The 21,149-nt window shown below is 54.2% G+C and overlaps 1 protein-coding gene across 3 annotated transcripts in view; it reads right to left on the bottom strand.

Moving 5' to 3' along the window:
• Window positions 1–6,945: 6,945 nt before the first annotated feature.
• The window catches only part of MED25 (mediator complex subunit 25), a 24,221-nt gene continuing 10,017 nt past the window's right edge, over window positions 6,946–21,149 (bottom strand). For 2 of the 3 annotated variants that reach the window (XM_054540993.2, XM_024236790.3), the window contains 15 exons: window positions 19,157–19,255; window positions 18,614–18,734; window positions 17,630–17,792; window positions 17,361–17,491; window positions 16,978–17,065; window positions 16,689–16,882; window positions 16,112–16,240; window positions 15,550–15,635; window positions 15,413–15,470; window positions 15,156–15,263; window positions 12,175–12,366; window positions 11,721–11,789; window positions 11,380–11,598; window positions 10,919–11,099; window positions 6,946–8,751 (listed from right to left, as the gene is read on the bottom strand). In XM_054540993.2, the coding sequence (XP_054396968.1) occupies window positions 8,507–8,751; window positions 10,919–11,099; window positions 11,380–11,598; window positions 11,721–11,789; window positions 12,175–12,366; window positions 15,156–15,263; window positions 15,413–15,470; window positions 15,550–15,635; window positions 16,112–16,240; window positions 16,689–16,882; window positions 16,978–17,065; window positions 17,361–17,491; window positions 17,630–17,792; window positions 18,614–18,734; window positions 19,157–19,255 (2,083 nt within the window). In that variant the 3' untranslated portion in view covers window positions 6,946–8,506. Of the gene's footprint in view, window positions 8,752–10,348; window positions 10,482–10,918; window positions 11,100–11,379; window positions 11,599–11,720; window positions 11,790–12,174; window positions 12,367–15,155; window positions 15,264–15,412; window positions 15,471–15,549; window positions 15,636–16,111; window positions 16,241–16,688; window positions 16,883–16,977; window positions 17,066–17,360; window positions 17,492–17,629; window positions 17,793–18,613; window positions 18,735–19,156; window positions 19,256–21,149 lie in introns of those variants that run through there. The other variant, XM_009232919.3, reaches the window with a different exon arrangement.

Below are 21,149 nucleotides of genomic sequence, written 5' to 3'. Positions count from 1 at the left end.
AAATTAGCCAGATGTGGTGGCAGGCACCTGCAATCCCAGCTACTCAGGAATACAAATACAGCCTCCTGATTGATCCTCCAATTCAAGCAGGAGAATTGCTTGAACCCGGGAGGCAGAGGTTGCAGTGAGCTGCACTCCAATCTGGGTGACAGAGCGACATTCTGTCTCAAAAAATGCTAATAGGCTGGGTTCGGTGGCTCACGCCTGTAATCCCAGCACTTTGGGAGGCTGAGGCAGGCGAATCACGAGGTCAGGAGTTCGAGACCAGCCTGGCCAACATGGTGAAACCACGTCTGTACTAAAAATACAAAAAATTAGCTGGGCATGGTAGTGGGTGCCTGTAATCCCAGCTACTTGGGAAGCTGAGGCAGGAGAATCATTTGAACCCAGGAGGCGGAGGTTGCAGTGAGCTGAGATTGTGCCACTGCACTCCAGCCCAGGTGACAGTGCGAGACTCCGTCTCAATACAAACAAATAAAAAAGATAACAAAATGCTTTATACTAAGAAATGGGAGTAAGATCGTCTCTGGCTTGGATTTTTCTTTTCTTTCTTTGCAATTACAAAATAGTTTATGGCTGATTTTTTTTTTTAAAGGTCTGCCTGATACATGCTCTGCAAACTCTAGGTATTTCGACTTTCTCGTCATTATGTGTGTCCAGACGCAGTGGCTCACACCTGTAGTTTCAACACTTTGGTAGGCTGAGGTTGGAGCATTGCTTGAGCCCAGGAGTTTGAGACCAGCCTGGACAACATAGCAAGACCCCATCTCTACAACTATAAAACTAGCCAGGCATGGTGTTACATGTCTCTAGTCCCAGCTACTCTGGAGGCTGAGGTAGGAGAATTACTTGAGGCCAGGAGTTCGAGACCAGCCTGAGCAACAGAGTAAAACTCTGTCTCTACAAAAAATACAAAAATTAGCTGGGCATGGTGGTGCGTGTCTGTAGTCCCAGCTACTCGACAAGCTGAGGTGGGAAGACTGCTTGACCCCTCTAGGCAGAGGCTGCAGTGAACCAAGATCGTGCCACTGCACTCCAGAGTTGACAGAGTGAGGCCCCTGGCAATAATAGTAGTTAATATTTCTCAAGAACTTCAAGTCTGAACTCACTGAATTCTCACACAGCAGGCCATGACTTCAACAATCTTTTAATCCCCACTCCACAGATGGGGAAACCAAGGATCCAGAAGCAAAAGCCTGAGGTCACAGGCTGCGGAGACTCAGGGGACAGGGACAGGGCCCAGGTTCTTAATCTCAGTAGGTGTTGGCCTCCACTTTGTGGAATAAACAAGGGGCCGAGCCCCTCGGGCTTGGGACCGTCTTACCCTCGTCACTGCCACGCTTCTCAGCCTCTCTGCCACCATCTGCCCTCCAGCACAGACCATGCTGAGTGTTCCCAGATTGTAAAAGACACAGATCTGCCCTATCCCCAAACCCAGGGTCCTGGGTTTGAGATTACAGGCAGGAGCCACTGTGCCCAGCCCCCTGGGCTATTTTTAAAAATAAATAAAATGAATGGAAGGCTTTTTGTCCAAACTTCAAGATATGTTGTTAGATTGAAAAACAAAAAAATTATAGAATAAAGGAGGCTGCCACTGGATAGAAAAGCCAGAAAATGAATCAGTTTCTCTATTTGCTTGTACCTGCTTGTACACATCTCTGAAAAGACACTTAAGCAATTGGTAAGTGATCTCTAGAGGGAGCTGAGACAGACTGCATTGGTTGGTTTCTGGAGCCCCTCCAAGTGTGAACCATAGGAGGGTTTCTCATATATGCGAAACATGAATACAACATTTTTTTGGGTCATGTAAATAAAGCTGGCATACTTAGTTTTGAAATTCTGCTGCTGGGAATGCATCCCATAGGAATGCCTGCACAAGTGGGTTAAAAAAATACACATTCATCCTCTCCAGCATGTCTGATAATAGTGAAAAACTGGCCGGGCGCAGTGGCTCACGCCTGTAATCCCACCACTTTGGGAGCCCGAGGTGGGTGGATCACTTGAGGTCAGGAGTTCGAGACCAACCTGGCCAACATGGCAAAATCCCATCTCTACTAAAGATACAAAAATTAGCTGGGTGTGGTGGTGTTTGCCTGTAATCCCAGCTACTCGGGAGGCGGAGGCTGCAGTGAGCTGAGATCACACCAGTGCACTCCAGCCTGGGCAACAGAGCGAGACTCCATCTCAAAAAAAAAAAAAGAAAAACTGGACACGCCCCCAACTGGCAGGGCGAAGTGTGGTGGGCACCCTGAAAGATGGCCCCCATGACCCTCACCTCCTGTCTGCACTGTCCTCAGCTTGAGTGTGGGTAGAACCTAGCAACTTGTTGTAATGTACAGAATATAGCAAGCGTGACAAGTTATCACTTCCAAGATTGGGGTACAAAAGACTGCAGCTTCCACTTTGGGTGTCCTCTCATTTCTTTTTTTCTTTTTTTTGAGACAGTTTCACTCTTGCAGCCCAGACTGGTGTGCAATGGTGTGTTCTTGGCTCACTGCAACCTCCACCTCCTGGGTTCAAGCAATTCTCCTGCCTCAGCCTTCCGAGTAGCTGGGATTACAGATGTCTGCCACCATGCCCAGCTAATATTTTGTATTTTTAGTAGAGACAGGGTTTCACCATGTTGGCCAGGCTGGTCTCAAACTCCTGACCTCAGGTGATCCACCCACCTTGACCTCCCAAAGTGCTGGGATTACAGGCATGAGCCACTGCGCCCAGCCCTATCATATTTCTAGAGAAGCTGGATGCCACATTGCAACTGCAAGGTGCTCTGTGAAGAGGCCTGCAATGGCAAGAAAGCAAGGGAGACCTCCAGCCAACAGCTAGGAACTGAGGCTCTCGGCCCCATCACCTGTGAGGAACTGAATCCTGCCAACAGGCATGTGAGTGGGCTGGAAGTGGGCCCTCCTCACGGAGCCTTCTGATGACCGCACAGCCCCAGCCACCAGCTCGACTGCGAGCCCAGGAGCCAGCAGCTCAGCCAAGCCTGGATTCCTGACCCCCAGCAACAGTGAGGCAATACATGCTGCTTCTTTTAAGCCACTCAGTGGTGGGGTTTGTTACACAACATCTAACTTAAAGGCAGGATGGCTCGTGGAACTGAAATGCGTCCATTTAGTGCACTACCTGAGGCCACTATGAGAAGTGGGGACATAGAGGAACAGGTAATTAACAGTGCAGGCAGGCCAGATGCGGTGGCTCACACTTGTGATCCCAGCATTTTGGGAGGCTGAGGTGGGCAGATCACCTGAGGTCAGGAGTTTGAAACCAGCCTGGCCAACATGGTGAAACCCCATCTCTACTAAAAATACAAAAATCAGCTAGGCATGGTGGTGGGCGCCTGTAATCCCAGCTACTCGGAAGGGTGAAGCAGGAGAATCGCTTGAACCTGGGAAGTGGAGGTTGCAGTGAGTCGAGACTGCGCCACTGCACTCCAGCCTGGGCACACAGAGTGAGACTCCGTCAAAAAAAAAAAAAAAAAAACCAAAAAATTAGCCAGGCGTGGTGGCTCCTGCCTGTAATCCCAGCTACTTGGGAGGCTGAGGCAGGAGAATCGCTTGAACCTGGGAGGCAGAGGTTGCAGCGAGCTGAGATCACGCCACTGCACTCCAGCCTGGGCAACGGAGTGAGACTCTGTCTATAAATAAATAAAAACAGTGCAGGCAGATGGCCATTACTTTGGTGGGAAGAAAAAAAAAAGCAAGCTAAAGAACAAAGAAATTGACTCACTTATACAAAAAAATTAAAGTATAAATGTATCCACAACCGCATGCATGTAAAAACCCAAATGCAGAACTGGTACATCAGCCTCTAGGGAGGTAAGTGGTTTGCTCAGGGTGTGTGTTTGGGCGGGAGAGGCGAGAGTGAGGTGTGATGGGGTAGTTCCACTTTTTTGTTGTTGTTGAGACAGAGTCTTGGTCTGTCTCCCAGGCTGGAGTGCAGTGACACGATCTCGGCCTCACTGCAGCCTCTGCCTCCTGGGTTCTAGTGATTCTCCTGCCTCAGCCTTCTGGGTAGCTGGGATCACAGGTGCATGCCACCATGCTGGCTAAGTTTTGTATTTTTAGTAGAGATGGCGTTTCCCCATGTTGGCCAGGCTGGTCTCAAACTCCTGACCTCAGGTGATCTGCCCGCCTTGGCCTCCCAAAGTGCTCGGATTACAGGCATGAGCCACCATGCCTGGTGGTACTTCCACTTTTTATTCCACACATTTCAGTGCCCTTTCATTTTAGGAAACTGTTCTAGTGTGTGTAACTCAATCTATTTTAAAAGTTAATTTTTTTTTAAATGCCAAGATGGTGAGAAAATACATGTTAGTGTTTTGTGTACCTTGAAACAAATATATTCTTAACACCCCTTTTGAGAAGGTGTGTGTCCTTTTTCTCATAATCCTTTGGAAGTGGGTGGGCATTTTCTTTCACCCCGAACAGGTTTGCAACTATTAATATGTTGGTGTTTTAGCATTTTTGCCTCAACAATCACTTTTTTCCAATTACATCCTACCACCTGCTCCTTTGCAAGAATTTTCATGAATCCCCAGTCTTGCCTCCAGCCATGATGCGTGATTCAAAAGCAAACTTGTCAAAAAGAAAATGTTTCCAACAAGTCACTCACTCAATTATAACCTTTCTGGACACAAGTGATTTTTGTAAGTTAGGATGCTTTTTGTTTTTTTCAGACAGAGTCTTGCTCTGTCACCCAGACTAGAGTGCGGTGGCACGATCTTGGCTCACTGCAACCTCCACCTCCGGGGTTCAAGTGATTCTTGTGCCTTAGCCTCCCAAGTAGCTGGGATTACAGGTGTGCGTAACCACAACTGATTTTTGTATTTTTACTAGAGACAGGCTTTCACCGTGTTGGCCAGGCTAGTCTCAAACTCCTGGCCTCAAGTGATCTGCCCGCCTCGGCCTCGCAAAGTGCTGGGATTACAGGCATGAGCCACCACGCCCAGCCAGGATGCATTTTTTAAATAGAGATGGGGTCTCACCATGTTGGCCAGGCTGGTCCTGAAACCCTGGCCTCAAGCGATTCTCCTACCTCGGCTTCCCAAAGTGCTGGGATCACAGGCATGAGGTCCAGCTTGGCATGCATTTCTAGAAGCAGTTTTGCCCATGTTTTACCTTCTTAGAGTGCATTTCAGCCAAAAGATGACAACAGTGGCTACTAGCAGCTCTCCTGTGTCCAGGACTGAGCTGGGCCAGATCTTGTATTCCTTATGAGAATCCTCTGGGGTAGTCACTATTTGACATATGGGGAAAGTGAGGCTCAGAGACGTGCAGGGACCTGCCCGAGGTCACAGAGCTAATCAGCACCGAATCTCAGGATTAAACCCTGCTGTTCTAGGCTTTTCACTATTTCTTGCCTTAGGAGAACCTTGTATTCAGAGAAAAACTTTCCCAAAAGATTTGTTCTGTTGGTGTTGGCTGGTTCTAAGGGGCACGTGAAGTTCTTAGGCCTTATTGTCACCTGACCTATGAAATGGGGAGGTGAGTCCCATGTGTCTAGATCTGGCCTCACTCCTTGGGCCTCCTTTTTTTTTTTGAGATGGAGTTTTGCTCTTATTGCCCAGGCTGGGGTGTAATGGCACAATCTCAGCTCACTGCAAGCTTTGCCTCCCGAGTTCAAGTGATTCTCCTGTCTCAGCCTCCCGAGTAGCTGGGATTACAGGCATGTGCCACCATGGCCAGCTAATTTTGTATTTTTAGTAAAGACGGAGTTTCACCATATTGGTCAGGCTAGTCTCCAACTCCCAACCTCAGGTGATCCACCCGCCTCGGCCTCCCAAAGTGCTGGGATTACAGGCGTGAGCCACCGCGCCCAGCCTGGGCCTCCTTTTTATTCCACACAAATTTCAGTGGCCTTTCATTTTAGGAAACTGTTCTAGTGTGTGTAACTCAATACATTTTAAAAGTCAATTTTTTTTAAACGCCAAGATGGTGAGAAAATATGTGTTAGTGTTTTGCGTACCTTAAAACAAATATATTCTTAACACCCCTTTTGAGAAGGTGTCCTTTTTCTCCTAAATCTTCTTTGGAGCTGGTGGGTGGGCATTTTCTTTCACCCCTAACAGGTCTGCTACTATTAATAAGCAAGCCCCGGTTCACTCCTGTAAACCGTGATTAGGCCACAACAGTCCCTCTGGTTCCTCTAATTGAGTGTTAAGGTCAAGAGGGCACCACTGGCATGAGATGGCCAAACTGGCGACTGGAAACCTTTCCTTTTAACCAATTTGTTTCTGATCCAAACCTGCGTTTCCCTTGCCGGGGGACGTGGCCACCCTGGTGGAAACACCGAAGGCTGCTTCCTGCTCCTCTCAGCGGCTTCTGACAGTCGATTGCTCCCTCCTCAAAAACACTCAGCTTCCAGAACGCCACACTTGCCTGGTTTTTCTCCTGTCTTCTGGCTCCCTGCCCAACCCTTACGCGTGGCTCTTTCTCAGGGTTCTGTCCTTGTTCTTGAGTCTTCTCCTTCTTCCAGAGGTCGCAAAATGGCGGCCTGGCGGCCTCATTAGACCCACAGGCAGATTTTGTTTGGTCCTCACAGTGTTTTTGTTTTCAATTTGAATGCCATTAGGCGGGGCAAGCACTCTCCAAGTTCGCCACAGTCCCCATCATTCCCTGTTGTCTTACACCCGTCCGCTTCACACATTTTCATCACCTGCCTGGTCCCCGAAGCCATCTGAGTTTTCAAAAACCCCTGCTACACAGGCTGCCTGGGAAATCACCCACTTGCACTTCTTCGCTGTCACCAGTGCCTCCTGCTCCACACTCACATTCCTGAGGATCGCCTAGAGAGCTTGCTCACACGACTCCCAGACCCCCGCCCTCCCCCCGCTGGATCCAACAGTTCCAGGGCAGGGATCGGAAACTCACATGCCTACAGGGGCCAGGCGGGTCACATAAATGAGTGAACTAGCCAGGTATAAGAAAAGTCGACGGCCAGAAATATCATCAAATCGGATCTTTACTGAACTATGGTGAATGCATGGAACATAATACAAACATGGATGATACTGGAGTTTATATTTTTAAATTCAAAATTGAAAAAATACAAATTGAAAAATAGAAATATTTAATTATTAAAATTTTCTTTCATAATTCTTTTTGCGCCTTTGAGTTGAAGCCAAAAGGCTGGCGTCTTCCCTTCCACACCGAGATGTCAGTGTCAGGCCTCGGGTGGCACGGTGGGGACGGGCAGTTTAGAATTCAGCCTTGAATCCTTCAACTGGGAACGATGTTTAATTTGATTCAGGTTCATAACGGAAAAACAGCTGTTCACAAGCGTGGGTACTCCCAAACACGGATATTCAGGACAACTACTGGAGATAGTTGTAGAATCTCACCATCTTCACACAGACTTGTATTTAGGAACCAGCGCCGTATTGCACTGTAGTTCAATTACTATTTATGGTCTGCATTCACACAAGAAACATTTGCCAACAAAGGCAAACTGGACAGTGTCTGTTCCTTCTCATGAGTCTGGATTCCGAGAGCCTTTGGGGGAATTTGGTCTTCAACCCCAAGACGTAGGTGAATACAGTCCCGGCCACTTCTTTCATTTCTGAAAGCCGACTGCAGCACAGGAAAGAGTAAAAGTTTTTTTTTCCTTGCCGGTGGATTCCCCAGGACCAAGCATACACCATCATACATTCAAGTAGCTGTTTGTGGACATCCTTGCGGAGAAATATTCAGTGTTCAGAACGGTCATAACCTTGACCAGAAGTCTTTGACTAACTTTCTCAGGGGAACCCACTGTGGCTTTTGCCTGATTTAAAATGAACCAAGTTGGTTAACTTGAACAGTTCAGATTTCTTCCACAACCAAGTCATAGAGCTTCTGTGAAATCTCTCAGGTCAAGTCACCATCAACTCACTTGTGACTGAAGTCCAGGAGCAGAAGTGTTGAGAGCATCGCGGTGTGTTCTGTTCAGTGGCTCAGAACAAGTCAACTCCTGATGATGGATGCAACGATCCGACTTCTGTGTCCTTGCCAAATGCTGTCGCCTTAGATCAAGGTGTCCTGCCAAGTCCCCCTGTCATGATGCTGTCTGTAGTTGTGCTTCGGCACTCTGGCCAGTCTATGTGAAACTTTTCTCTCAATATACAAAAAAAATTAGTCCTTTCCCAGTGTTGGGCCTGCCTTGGCACCATGCCACAGACTTCTTCGGTCACATCAAGATTCTTAACACCACAAATAAATAAAGCTAACTGGGTGGTAATAGTTTATGAGCAGCGAAAGAAAAGGCCACAATCAATTTGACTCTTTCAAGCAACTGGACTTGTAAATCCCCCGAGTTATCTCCAACTCACTGTGCAACGCAAATGCCCGTTAGACTTAAATAATGGTCTCAACAGTCATGTGTTTCTGTGCAGGACACGTCACTCTGCTCCCTTTATAAACTCGCCATCTGCTGTAGCTCTGAATGCCCAGGTCATTCTTCTCACGTGATTCCGGAACGGCGTACCACTGCCGCGCCACTTCTGTTAATTCGCTTTTCAAAACAAACCCTATTGACATTTGAGTCCCTTTTTCAGTTCGTTGAGGATGGCATCTCGAGTCTGTTCTGTGTACTGGTCGTAGCTCTTACTATGCTTTGATTCATAGTGGCGTTTCAGGTTGTATTCTTTCAACACAGACACGATTTGTTTGCATATTAAACACATAGGCATGCTCTTCACTTCCACAAAGAAATAGGCTCGCTCCCACTTTTCTCGAAACACGCGGCCCTCTCCTTCTCTCTTTCGTTTTGCCACTTGTGATAGAGACATGGGTACAAGAAAGATTTCACTTTCCTCTGAATGCTACCACAGAACAACCACAGTGCAAACCCCGTGACAAAGGCAGTGACTCTCTGCCTCACGGGGGAGCCAAGAGGGAGTGGTGGGGACTGTGGCGAACCGGAGAGCACACGCCCCATGGAGAGGGGCAGCTCCAGCCCATTGTTGCCAGGCAGAAGGGTGGGCCCAGGGGTGCCAATTCTTCTGACTTGTCAAAAGAAGCCAAGACTGCAGATTTTGTGTGTGTGCGTGTGTGTGTGTGAATTAACCTGATTTTTACAACTAACTCGTAAGAAAAAAATGCCACATATGCTAACACAGGGAAGGCCAAACAAAACTCATCTGCACGATGGCCCATAGGCCACCAGATTGCAATCTCTCTCCCGGGGTGCGGCCCGTGAATCTGTACGTTAACCAGCATCCAAAATGATGTGGATGCTGGTGGTCTAGGCACGGACCGTGCTCTCAGCAACACTGGTCCAGAGTCCAACAACAGACAACTCACTCTCCACCTCCAGGAGAGACCACCCTGCGCTCCAAGCCTGTCTGGATCCCCCTGCCCTTGGGACGTCTCTGAGGACATCCTTCAGGTCCCTCACCTTGCCACGTCCCAAACCTGTTCCCTGCTGGATATTCTATCCCGGGGACAGACCCACCGTCTTCCCCGTCCACAGCCCTGGAAGGTCAGTCTCTGACGTGGACCCAGGGACTGCCCTCTCTCCATGTGCGATCTTGTCTGCTTCTGTGGCTTGAACTGCCAAACATACACTGTCCCCTAAGGACACGTCCTGAGCTCCCAACATGGCACCTGTCACCTGGACGTCCCTTGGACCACTTGCACTTACTACCAGCTCCTTCTCCCAGGAGCCCCACCACCTACCATCACATAGGCCTGGCCCCGGAAGCCAACCTCTACCCCAGCCCCCGACACCCCCACCACCCAGCCTCACCCTTCCTGGCCTCCTGTCTGGCCTCATCACGCTCTACAGCTGAGAGGGGTCTTTCTGACATCCAGAGCTGGTCTAGGCCCGCCCCACTGCTCAAAGCCTCCTGGTTCTCCTGTGTCCCCAGGACAAACCATGGGCTGCTCAGTTTGGAATCCGAGCTCCTCAAACTCTGCACCTGCCCATCTCTCTAGCTCCCTACATGCTCATGCTCCAAAAGCATCCATCAACTTGCTCCTCTCAATGTCCCAGGCTTCCTCCTGCCTTTGAGTATTCAGTTTCTGTTGTCCTCTGCACCCAGATCACCCCTCACCTCCTTCCCTCCCAGCCTGACGGCTGATTCTCTTTCAAGACTCTGAGGAGCTGGGGCTGGGTCAGATGCCTCTTCCAGGCTCCCATGGTGCCCCTGCCGCCTCCATGAGAGCTTGAGTCCTGAGCGCTGCCTGCCTGTCCCTGCATCTCCCACGAATCAGGTTGCACCAGACTGCCTGTGACTCACCACGGAGGCCCCGGCGTCATTCACCCAGGGCCCCAGGGATGTCTGCTGAAGTGAGAACAAGGACAGAGATGCCCCCTGGGGTCTCCTCCTGCCCAGTCCTGAGGGATGTCAGTGACGGGAGCCGGGGCGTGTGTTAAAAAGGAACTTTATTGGGTGTTGGGGATTCAGATGAGATCCATGAGGATGTCGTCCTCCATGACGCTGGGCTGCAGGCCCGGCTGGGGGACCGGGCCCCGGGGACCCCCACTCAGCAGCATCTGACCTGAGGGGCAGTGGGGAAGGGACTGCATCTCCCAGTAGGCCCTTGGGCCCAGGAGGGCCCAGAGGCACTAAGTTTTCTAGGCAGCCCTTGGGGGGCCCAACAGAAGCACCTTCTGGCCCCATCTAATTACAAATATGCTGTTTCCCATGAGCCTTTGGGAGCCCTTCTCCAAAACTACTTCTCTGGCCCTAAGACCACATTTCCCAGCAATCCCAGGAGCACACACAGGAGGATAATGGGAAACGCTCTTAACTCACTAGGTCCTTGGACCCATGGGCTGTACTTTCCCGGAGCCCTCAGAGCTCCGCAAAGGCCATGGGGGAACCCTCATTCTTGGATCCTATGTCTTTACTTCCCAGCACTCGGTCTCGGTGCTCTAGCCCAGGGGCTGCTGAGACACTCAATCCAGACCTCTGCCCTCCCCCGGGTCCCCTTACCTGGCAGTGGAGCCCGTGGGGGAAGTTGTGCGGGCCAGGACTGGGCAGGTGGTGGATGCAGGAGTGGGGGCCCCAACTGGGGCTGCCCCAAGCCCTGGTGCGGCGGGGGCAGCAGCGCAGGAGCCCCTGGTGGCTGGAGGTGGTGGAGGGAGGCCTGGGGTGGGGGCACCCCAGTCTGCGGCTGGGAGAACACAGAGAGTGGCTCAGAGGCTCCTGGTAGAGACTCCCCACCTCTCAACACAGACACTGCTCAGAGATGGAATCAGCTAGTGGTGAGGGGAAGTTTTTCTTCAAAGGTGGGGGATGGAGGGAGAGAAGGCGGTCTGCCTTCTGCCTAAAGCCCTGGGTGGGTCTCCATTCACACCCACTGACCACAGTCAACCTCCCTCCTCCCAGACAACAGGACCAGAACCACCAGGGCCAGGATCTGGAACTCTCGCCACCCCACCCCCACATCTCACCGGTGGTGGGTTGAGGAGGAGGCTTCGCAGCTGGGGGTTGGCCCCAGGGTTCTGGGGCCGAAGGATGGGTCCAGGAGGGGGTGGGCCAGAAGCTGCTCCAGGAGGGCCTTGGGGGGCACCTGGGGGGGGCTGGGCAGTACCTTGGGGCTGGGACTGCCCCGTGGCCCCAGAGGCCCCTACGGTACCCTGAGGCTGGGGCTGCGGTGGGCGGAGCTGGAGCTGGTGGGAAGAGACACAGGGGTGAGGGAGATGGGCAGGGCCTCACGCCCCTCCTGCAGGCACAGAGCGCAGCCTCCGGGGCCTCCCCAACCCAGCCCCGACCCCGCCAGCCCTGTCCTCACCAGATTCTGTGAGGGCCTTGCTTGGTCCTCCAGAATGGGCCCCAGCCCTGGGGGTGCCTGCTGTCCCATCTGCACGGGGAGAGAGAGGCAGGTCAGTAACTGAGAGTGGTGGCATCCTGAATCTGAGGCGGGAGGACCTGTGCCCTGAGGGGAACTAGTAAGGAGATGGGGACATTCTCTTTGGGGGTGAGTGGTCTGGGAGGGATGCCGTACACTCCAAGGTCTCCAGGAGGAAGCTGTGTCAGGGATTTGATGTGGATGCTGAAAAAGGAGAGAGACTGCAAGAAAATCTGAGTGGGACTTAGCTTGGAGGCGCCACGTATTGGGAGAAGGGTGGGCATCTTGGTCCTGGAGACCCCAGGGGGCCATGTGGGGCTTGGGCAACTGAGCTGTGGGGCCCGGGCAGGAGGGGGTCGGAGGTCGGAGTGCTGGTTTGGGGACTGTCAACACTCACTCCTCGCTGCTGCTGCTCCAGCTTCTGCTGCTGGACCTGCTTGTGGTTGGTGATGACCTGCCGGATGCCGTTGACGAAGCCGCTCTGGTCGTAGGGGATGAGGCCCATGAAGATCTTCTTCTTGGACGAGTACAGGAGCATGAGCACACGCACCTCACAGGGCGCCGTGTGGGGGAAGTGCACGCAGCCCGCCTGGGTGGACAACAGCTCTTCAGAACCATTCATGCCCTGAAAGAGGCAGCCCTGACCCCGTCCCCATTCCAGAAGGTTCTAGAGGCCCCACAGGCAAGGGGAGGTGAGGTTTCTGCTATAGAAGGTTGAGGAGAACAGGTGTGCTGTGGGTTGCTCCGGAGACAGAAACTGAGGCGCTCAGGGCAAGCTAGGGTTCCGGCTGCCCACTGAGAGGGAAAGCAGAGAGAAAGCGCTGGAGCCCAGCTCTTCAACCTTCAGCCACCACCTGCTCCTCATGGGCCCAGTTTCCTGGGGCATAAAATGCCACGGCTGCCTCCTCAAAGGGCTGCTGACGGTCACAGCCATGAGAGATGGGCTTAGATGCACAGCGTGGTACCCACAGGCCTGTGATCAACGGTGGTGTCGGACCCCGGGTATCCAAGAGATCCTCCGGTCCTCAGCATCGGCCAGTGCACACTATGCGGAGTGCTCCCACATCACAGGGTCGCTGTGACTATGGGATGTCTGATCCACAGCAAGAGCCCTGCCTGAGGCTCAGCCCACAGGAAGCACCCAGTAAACATCACTGGTCATCAGGAGGGTAACACATGGAGCATTCAGGGCAGGGGCTCCTGAGGGAGGCGAGGCTGACCTTGGCCAAGTGAGTTGACTTCTCTGAGCCTCGGTTTCCTGCCTGAGACAGACCCTGCTAGCTGCCTATTCCATATCCAAGTGTCCTCCTCCCCTGCATTCCCGATGCTGTCTGGGGCTGTAACATGTCCTAGCCCCAGACAGTCACGCATACCTGCTCCCAGCAGCCTCCCATCAACTAGGGGCTGCCCAGTGGCCTAGGTCCGGGCTAGGAGGTGAAAGGAATGCCTGCTCTGGAATCTGAGAAAGTTTCTGCTGTCCTGAAGAAAGGGAAACACACAGCCCCCTTCCCCTCCTTCCTGAAAGCACACAGGATGCCTGGAGCCATGAGAGCTACCTTGTGACTATAAAGGAGAGGCCAAGAGAACCACACGGCCCTGTCCCTGGTGGCACAGACCTATGAAACCAACCCCAATAGCTGGCCCCCTCTAGATGTCCTGTCCTGTGCAAAATATAAATGCCTGCTCCTACAACGCCTGCCCTCTCAGAACCCAGCTGCCACAGTGTGGCCACGTGGACAGGCCATGTGCAGACACCGGGATGGCCGGTCCTAGCCAAGCCCCAGCCAACAGCCAGGGCTGTGTGAGGAGCTCTTCTGAACATCCAGCCCAGTAAAGCTTTCAGATGACCAGAGTCTCAGCTGCCATCTGATGGCAACCCCATGAGAGTCCCCAAGCGAGATGGCCCACTGAGCCCAGGTGACCCACAGAATCATAAGAGAAAATTTTTTCCGAGTGCCCCCAATTATCTATTTGTTTGGGAAACTGCGTGATTTGCAGCCGGAAGTCCTCCTAACTCTCAGGAATGCCTTCTTCACAAGGCTCTGAGGGTCCCGTGAGGTGGTCCCTCTAAGGTTCTCTTTCCTGCAGGAGTGCCTGCTGCATGGAAGTAACTGATCTGCTCCTTCCCCGAGTTACAAGGTGTGAACTATGTCTCCCAGAAAGCTATGCTGAGGCTGGGCACGGTGGCTCACACCGGTAATCCTAGCACTTTGGGAGGCCGAGGCAGGCAGATCACTTGAGGTCAGAAGTTCGAGACCAACCTGGCCAACATGGTGAAACCCTCTCTACTAAAAAATACAGAAATTAGCTGGGCATAGTGGCACATGCCTGTAATCCCAGCTACTTGGGAGGCTGAGGCAGGAGAATCGCTTGAACCCAGGAGACGGAAGTTGCTGTGAGCCGAGATTGCACCACTGCACTCCAGCCTGGCTGACAAAAGTGAAACTCTGTCTCAAAAAACAAAACCAGAAAGCTAAGCTGAGGTTCCAGTCCCCAGCACCTGTGAAGGTGACTCTATCTGGAAAGGGGGTCTTTGCACTTGTAGTAAGATGAGGTCAGGAAAATGGGCCTAATCCAAAATCTCCTTGAACCCAGGAGATGGAAGTTGCTGTGAGCCGAGATTGCACCACTGCACTCCAGCCTGGCTGACAAAAGTGAAACTCTGTCTCAAAAAACAAAACCAGAAAGCTAAGCTGAGGTTCCAGTCCCCAGCACCTGTGAAGGTGACTCTATCTGGAAAGAGGGTCTTTGCAGTTGTAGTAAGATGAGGTCAGGAAAATGGCGCCTAATCCAAAATTACTGATGTCCTTATAAGCACAGGGACACAGAGATACAGAGAGAATGCCATGTGGAGACACACACAGAGGGAAGACAGCCACGGGATGGAGGAAGATCCTGGAGCAATGCCACCTGAAGCCTGGGGTTACCGGCCGGAAGAGGCAACGAAGAGGCCTTCCCTGGAGCCTCTAGAGAGAGCGTGGCCCTGCCGACACCTTGACCTTGGGCTTCTGGCCTCCAGAACTGGGACAGAACACGTTTCTGTTGTTTTAAGCTCCTCTGCTTGTGGTAATGTGTTACCACAGCCACAGGAAACAAACACATCCCGTAAAGCCATGCCAGAATCAACAGCTTCCTCCTAACTGATCCTGTCACATCCAGCTCACAGTTTTAATGTGGAATATCCCTCAATCTGGTGCATACGATGATTATAATAAAAGTCACGGCTCTAGAAGAAAGGCAGGGAACCTAAGGGCATGAAGTGCACCCAAACATCAAAAACGGCTTCTGTGGGCCCAGGCACTCTGGGATTCCCGTCAAAGGTCAGCAGAAAGCAGGACAAGAGTCAACACCCCTCAGCCCCCCATGCCCTGGACTCACGAAGCCGTTGCCCATGATGCGGTAGAGGCCTTTGAGAGACTCCAGGTCCTTGTTGGTGAAATGGAACTGGACCATCCTTGAGTTCCGGAACAAAGGGCCCAGGGTGGTCTGCGGGAGACACAGAAGTCGGCTGGCGTGTTGGTGTGGGCAAGTCAGGCGGGGACACGAGGCAGGGAGTGGGGGTGGGGCAGGAACAGGGAAGAGACAGCAGGGTGAGGGATGCCCGGCAGCAGGGCTGGCCCTCCACCGCCACTCACCAGCAGCTGCTGGGGGATGAGCTGCATGATCAGCTTCTGGGGCCACTGCTCTGTCTTCCTGGGGGGCGATGCCAGGAGAGGTGTGAGGAGGGGGCCAGCCCCAGCCCCACCGCACCCCACCCCTGACTGTCACCTACAGGTTCTCGCCATGATTCACGTAGACCTGGCAGGGCAGTGACCGCGTCAGCTTGGTGTTGGCATCCACTGAGGCAGGTTTGGGTTTCTGAGGGCGAAAAAAGAGCATGTCACAGTAAAAAGGGCCAAAAGCCTCAGTCCCCTTGAGCCCTCATGTCCTACCCTGGTAGCCCCAAAGCTCAGGATGTTCCCCAGTTTAAGTCCCATGAGCCCCAGGCCCCTCCTCCAGACCAGCAAGCCTTCAATTCCTCAAATGTTACAGCTACGCGACCGGCCCCTAAATCCCACCATCCACTGTGCCCCAGATGCTACATCGCCTGGGCCCTTCTCTGGGCCCCAAATCCTAGGCTTTTCTGGGTTCTTTGCATGGGGACTCTCCTCTGTACCACAAGTCCCACCGCTCCATGGGGCTCCTGGCCTCGCCCCGCATCCCACAGGTCCAGCGCAACAAATGCCTCCAAACCCAGCACTGCAGACCCCACGCATCTGGCCCCATGAGTCCTACATGCCCAGCCCCATGGCCCCAGGAGTCCCAAGTGCCCAGTGGACCCTCAGGCCCCTCACCTCCTGCCACTCCAGGACCCCGCTCCAGGCCAGAAGTTTATTGGAGACTGACTGCTGCCCACCGAGGGCTGGGGCTCCCAGCTGGGCTGGGGAAGGGCCGCTCACCCCTCCTGGGGCCACAGTGCCTGCCTGTCAGAGGGGAGGGAGGGCCATGAGAATGGGGAAGGACGGGAGCCTCCGGGGGCCATCCTGTGAGGGCAAACCGGGAAGGACGGAAGGCCCCTTCTTCTGCCCCTCCATCCCCAGAACAGCACTTGGCCAGCCCCAGGACCCCAAATGCTTGGACCTTGCAGGATTCGAGGACTCGTAAGCTGTGCGATGCCCTGGACTCCCAGACCCAGGGATTCCCTTGGGTTTCTCAGAACAGCCCTGACCCTCCTGGAGCCATGAGCCTCCCCACTCTGTCCCCAGACCCTCATCTCAGGCATCTGCAGCACACACACCACGAGCCCCCAAAGCCCCAGAACCACCAGACCAGACCCACATCCCCCTGGAAGGCAAATGACTCATCCTCTAACTGTCCTAGCTGTGGACAGCAGGAGGAAGGAGCAGGGGCAGGAGACGTGCAGGCACCTACCATGGACGGTGCCCCAGGCTGCGCCGTGGGAGCCAGGCCGGAGCCAGGGGCCACGGTGGAGACCAGACTGGGCTGGGAAGCAGGTGGTGGCTTGGGGGCGCCAGGGGGTCCTGGGGGTAGTTGGGGAGCTGGGGCCTGGCTGAAGGGGGGACCCACTCCGGGAGCAGCTTGTTGGAGAGGGGTGATGGGCGAGACTGTGGGAGAGACCAAAGGAAGAAGTGGGGAACAAGTGTGTGGAGAGAGGCCTGCCTGGCCCCTGCCCGCTCTTCATCCTTGCCCCAGGACTCACAGCGAGGGCCCAGCCCAGCCTTCTGGTTCTTGGCGGCCTCCACTGCATTCTGCGCGGCCACCTGAGCTGCACTCAGGTTCCCGGGAACCTGTGGGTAGAAGGGAAGAAGGGAAGGGACTGGTGAGGACCATGGCCCCCCAGTCCTGGTATCCCACGAGGTCACACCACCCATGGCCCCACGAGGCATCAGCTGGGATAGCTTAGGAGCTCACGACACCCATCACACAGCACATGAGCTTCCATGGCCCCAGGAGTCCCACCTTCCCAATGTCCCATGGGACTCCCATCATCCCTCAAGCTCCAACATGCAACTAGATCTCCCCGCAGGGGCCAGGGCTCCACCAAGTCCCCAGAAGCATGTCCCTTCTTGGAAATATCCATACCTGGTACTGCGGGGGGACGGGGGGCAGAGGCTGCTGGGGGGCTGCTGAGAGAGTGGCACCTGAGGGTGTGGCGGGAGGCAGGGGGACTGGCTGCTTTGACTGGAGGGGGCCTGGGGCTGAGCCACCCCCAACTGAGAGCAGGAGGGATGGCCAACCCCAGAGAGAAGGGATTCAAGATGCAGAGAGAGGAGAGAAATCCAAAATCCAGTCAGAGGGAGCTGGGGAAACACGTCGAGCCCCCATCCCCGCGCACGGTACCCAGGCCTCACCAGGCAGCACGAGTCCCCGAACCAGCACCATGTGCCTCGGGTCCTGGCTCACATCTGTCGGAGGCTGCAGTGGCTCCAGCAAGGCCGGGGGGGCTGCCTTCTCAAACAGAAGCCGAAGCGCAGGCAGCTTCCGGGGAGACACGATGGAGAAGTGGATCCCCCGCTGTAGGAGAGGGGCCAAGCAGTCATGACAGGCCCCCTCCATAAGGGTGTTAGGGCCGGCCCCCAAGCTACCACAGCTGCTGTGTGGCTGGACGGCACCAGCCCCACAACCACAATTCCCACTGGGCTTTGAGGCAGGAGACCCTGAAACCGGGTATCACCTGCCCCGGGAGACTCTGGGTTCTAGTTGTGTCAGTAAGACTAAGCGGGCCAGGTGTGGAGGCTCACGTCTGTAATCCCAGGATTTTGTGAGACCGAGTCAGGCAGATCACATGAGGCCAGGAGTTTGAGAGCAGCCTGGCCAACGTGGTGAAACCTCATCTCTACTAAAGACACAAAAATTAGCTGGGCGTGGTGGTGGGCGTCTATAATCCCAGCTACTCGGGAGGCTGAAACACGAGAATTGCTTGAACCCAGGAGGCAGAGGCTGCAGTGGGCCAAGATCACACCACTGCACTCCAGCCTGGGTAACAGAGCCAGACTCTGTTTCAAAAAAAGAGAGTAAGCAAAGCTGGTCACCAGTCTGTGACTATTCTGTGCCTATTCTGTGACTGAGTCCAGGCCCCCAGTGCCTCCTCCCTCAGACCCAAGAGTCCAGGCCCCCAGTGCCTCCCCACTCAGACCCAAGAGTCCAGGCCCCCAGTGCCTCCCCACTCAGACCCAGGAGTCCAGGCCCCCAGTGCCTCCTCCCTCAGACCCAAGAGTCCAGGCCCCCAGTGCCTCCCCACTCAGACCCAGGAGTCCAGGCCCCCAGTGCCTCCTGCCTCAGACCCAAGACTCCGGGCCCCCAGACCCTCCTCCCTCAGACCCTGGAGTCCTCACCTCCCCAATCTGCTGCACAAGATTCTCAGTTGTGCATCCAGAGTACGTGGTGCTCTCAACAGCAGGCAACAGGTATGGGGGCGAGTTGCAGATGAGGAGGCAGACCCGGTGCGTCTGGCCACTACCAAGAATGAGAGAAGACATGGAGCCAGCAGCAACAGGGGCCCTGAGAAGGAACCCAGACCCAGCACCAGCAGAGGTGCACATATTCTGCCTCATATGGAATCAGAAGCAACGCTCCTACTTTACAGCTAAGAACACTGAGGCTCCAAGAGGTTCTGGGATGTGCTCTACGTCACCCAGCAGGCAGGGCAGGCAGGAGTGACACCCAGAGTTGGCACTGCTTCCTGATGGGGATGCTGAGACCGGGCACTGGCCAGGCCTCCCCCAAGGACACACCTGCAGCCTCCTGGCTCAGCGTGCTTGGGAACACAGAGCCCATGCCCTACAGGGTGAGGCTGGAGGTAGAGCCACTCGACAGGCAAAGAGGTTCCAGGCCAGGCAGAGAGAGACTGGCCTGGCCTGGGTGGAGGGGGCACTCACATCTGCTCGCGCATCTTCTTGAAGTCATCAAACAGCTGCAAGGCTGTGCTGAGTCCTTCCGCGATGAGGCTGCAGCTCTCACCACCCCCGCCCATGAACCTGTAGGGGCAGAGTTGTCAGCCCCCAGGGTTGCCATCATCCCCATCCCCAGGCTATGCTTGAAAAGCCTGCTCCCGTGCTGTCCCCGACTCTATTCTGGGCTATGTACCTTGGGATGACGGGGACACCGCTAAGTTCCCTATGCAATCCCTGGTGCTAGCACAGCGCCAGTCCCAGACAGGACAGGGGACATTTGTTGTCTGTGTTTTTTTTTTTTTTTTTTTTTTTGAGACGGAGTCTCGCTCTGTCTCCCAGGCTGGAGTGCAGTGGCACGATCTCAGTTCACTGCAAGCTCTGCTTCCCGGGTTCACGTCATTCTCCTGCCTCAGTCTCCCAAGTAGCTGGGACTACAGGTGCCTGTGCCACCACACCCGGCTAATTTTTTGTATTTTTAGTAGAGACAGGGTTTCACCGTGTTAGCCAGGATGGTCTCCATCTCCTGACCTCATGATCTGCTTGCCTCGGCCTCCCAAAGTGCTGGGATTACAGGCGTGAGCCACCGCGCCTGGCCGACATTTGTTGTCTTTAATCATGAGGACTGGGAGGGAATGGGAAAGGGCTGGGGACCCCAATCCTAGGATCCTGTGCTGACTCCAACCCTGGAGTGACTGACTCCCTGCCCAGCCTCCCGCTGTCCCCTCCCCTCTCTGAGCTGTCTGCTCCAAATCAGTCCTGGCCCCACTTCACCTTCCCAGCCAGAGACGGGGGCCTCCTCTGTCCTCCTAGTCTTATGGGTTGAAGTGTGCCCCCCAAAAAAGACAGGTTGAGGTCCTAAGCCCCAGTACCTCAAAAGGTGACCTGATTTGGAAAGATCTTTACACAGGTAATTGAGTTAAAATTGCAGGCCCTAATCTACTATGGCTGGTATCCGTGAAAAGGAGAAACGTGGACACGGACACACACACAGAGGGAAGACACGAGGACACAGAGAGACACAGGGAGAGGCCACGTGAGGACGGGTGATGCAGCATCAGCAGGCGCCAGGAAAGGCAGAAGGGCCCTTCCCCTATAAGGGGACGTTTCAGAGACGGCCTGGCCCTACCACCTGGATTTTGGACTTCCAGCCTCCAGAACCCTGAGACATCAATTTCCATTCTTCTGGCCAGTTTCTCATACTTTGCTATGGCAGCCTGGGAAACTAACACACACAGACTCTCGTTTCTCCTCCACCTGATCTGCAGTCGCGTCGCAGTGTCCGTCCCACATGGGTTGTGGCCCGGGGATGGCCTCTCCTCAAGGGCAGCTGTGGTTGCCACCATTCTTCCGGTCACGTGGTTGTGAGAGGCTGACCTTTGCTGTAGGGGACGTGTGTGGAGACCGAGCGCCCCTCTGAGGGTCTTGAGGGCCCTGTCCCCCTGAAGTGTGGTCTCTGATCCTACCTCCCCCACAGGAGGGGATGGGGTCTGAGTTCTCTCTCACCCCCAGGCTTGCCCACCACAGCGGGGCACATGGGAGGCCTCAGGAAATGTAGGCTAAGTAAATAAACATCTACAGGTCCAACCGTGTCCATCAAGACTGGAACCAACCCAGGCCCTTGGCCCGGCATCCGAGGCCTCCGAGTCCTGCACCCCATCCATCTCTCCTGCTCCATGCCCGCACCTATAGGTCCTCTCAACTGACGAAGCCCACACATCCAGGTCTCTGCATGTGCTGGAACACACCCATTCCAGCCCGGATGGAATCCAGCTAAACTACGACACCCATCCTGGTGTGCCCTCCTATAGGAAGCCTTACCCATGTGCCACCTAATTTTAGGGCCTGCCCTTAGTCACATCATAGATCACCCATACTGCAACTGTCAAGCTTCTCTCCATACCCTGTGCAGCCCTCCATGAGAGACACCAAGGCGTCTGACCCCAGATCACACAAGGCCTAGGAACCGTCTGCTGAGTAT

Source organism: Pongo abelii, chromosome 20, assembly GCF_028885655.2.
Source record: "Pongo abelii isolate AG06213 chromosome 20, NHGRI_mPonAbe1-v2.0_pri, whole genome shotgun sequence".
NCBI lineage: Eukaryota > Metazoa > Chordata > Mammalia > Primates > Hominidae > Pongo > Pongo abelii.
This window is presented reverse-complemented; position numbering and strand designations above follow the sequence as displayed.